Consider the following 606-nt stretch of genomic DNA (forward strand, 5'->3'; position numbering starts at 1 on the left):
AAAAAAAAAAAAAAAAAAAAATCAATAAAGCCGGGCACAGGCAGCGACCTTCCTGCCGCCCTCAGCCTGCTGCCCCCCAGCCCGGGAAGCGAGGGGCAGGCAATGGGGTGAGTCCACAGCCCCTGCTTTCCGCAGCACCCACAGCCCTACCTTAGTTTGGAGATAGTGGGGGTAGTAGTAGGTGTACTGGGGGTACATTGGCTGCTGGTCCAAGCGTTTGCCCATGTAGCTGGAGTCCTTCTGGCTGGCGCAGGGAACTCGGCGGCAGGGTGTAGTGCCCCAGGGCCTTTCTTCCTCTCACGCCGCTATTCCTGACAGCGCGGACTAAAGCGGAGCTGGCTGCCGAGACTTCCTCGCCGTCTGCCGCCCGCTACTTCCAACGCAGCCCAAATCGCACAGGCGCGGACATCGATGTGCGTGCGGCTGTGGGGGGTGGGGGTGGCAGCCCCTGTCCGCTGCCCGCTGCGTGACTCCGCGCTGCCGTGCCCGGCCGGGAGCGTCCTGCGAGCGGAGACAGTGCAACTCCACACCGCCGCCCGCTCAGCTCGTTCGCTTTCCTCGTCCTCTCCCCGCTCTCGAGCCCTCCCCTCTTCTCGCTCCCCACCC

General features: G+C 64.4%; 1 protein-coding gene across 6 annotated transcripts in view; it reads right to left on the minus strand.

Annotated features, from left to right (window-relative positions):
• RBMS3 (RNA binding motif single stranded interacting protein 3) overlaps window positions 1–606 on the minus strand; it is a 493,774-nt gene that overhangs the window by 445,408 nt on the left and 47,760 nt on the right. For 4 of the 6 annotated variants that reach the window (XM_042817117.1, XM_042817116.1, XM_042817119.1 and 1 more), the window contains exon 1: window positions 151–423. The exons of the other annotated variants lie outside the window; for them this stretch is intronic. In XM_042817117.1, coding sequence (XP_042673051.1) covers window positions 151–225 — 75 coding nt within the window. In that variant the 5' untranslated portion in view covers window positions 226–423. Of the gene's footprint in view, window positions 1–150; window positions 424–606 lie in introns of those variants that run through there. 6 annotated transcript variants of the gene reach the window in all.

Source organism: Centrocercus urophasianus, unplaced genomic scaffold (assembly GCF_019232065.1).
Source record: "Centrocercus urophasianus isolate 14NV4802_14NV808 unplaced genomic scaffold, USGS_Curo_1.0 seq_16, whole genome shotgun sequence".
In the NCBI taxonomy this organism is placed as follows: Eukaryota; Metazoa; Chordata; class Aves; order Galliformes; family Phasianidae; genus Centrocercus; species Centrocercus urophasianus.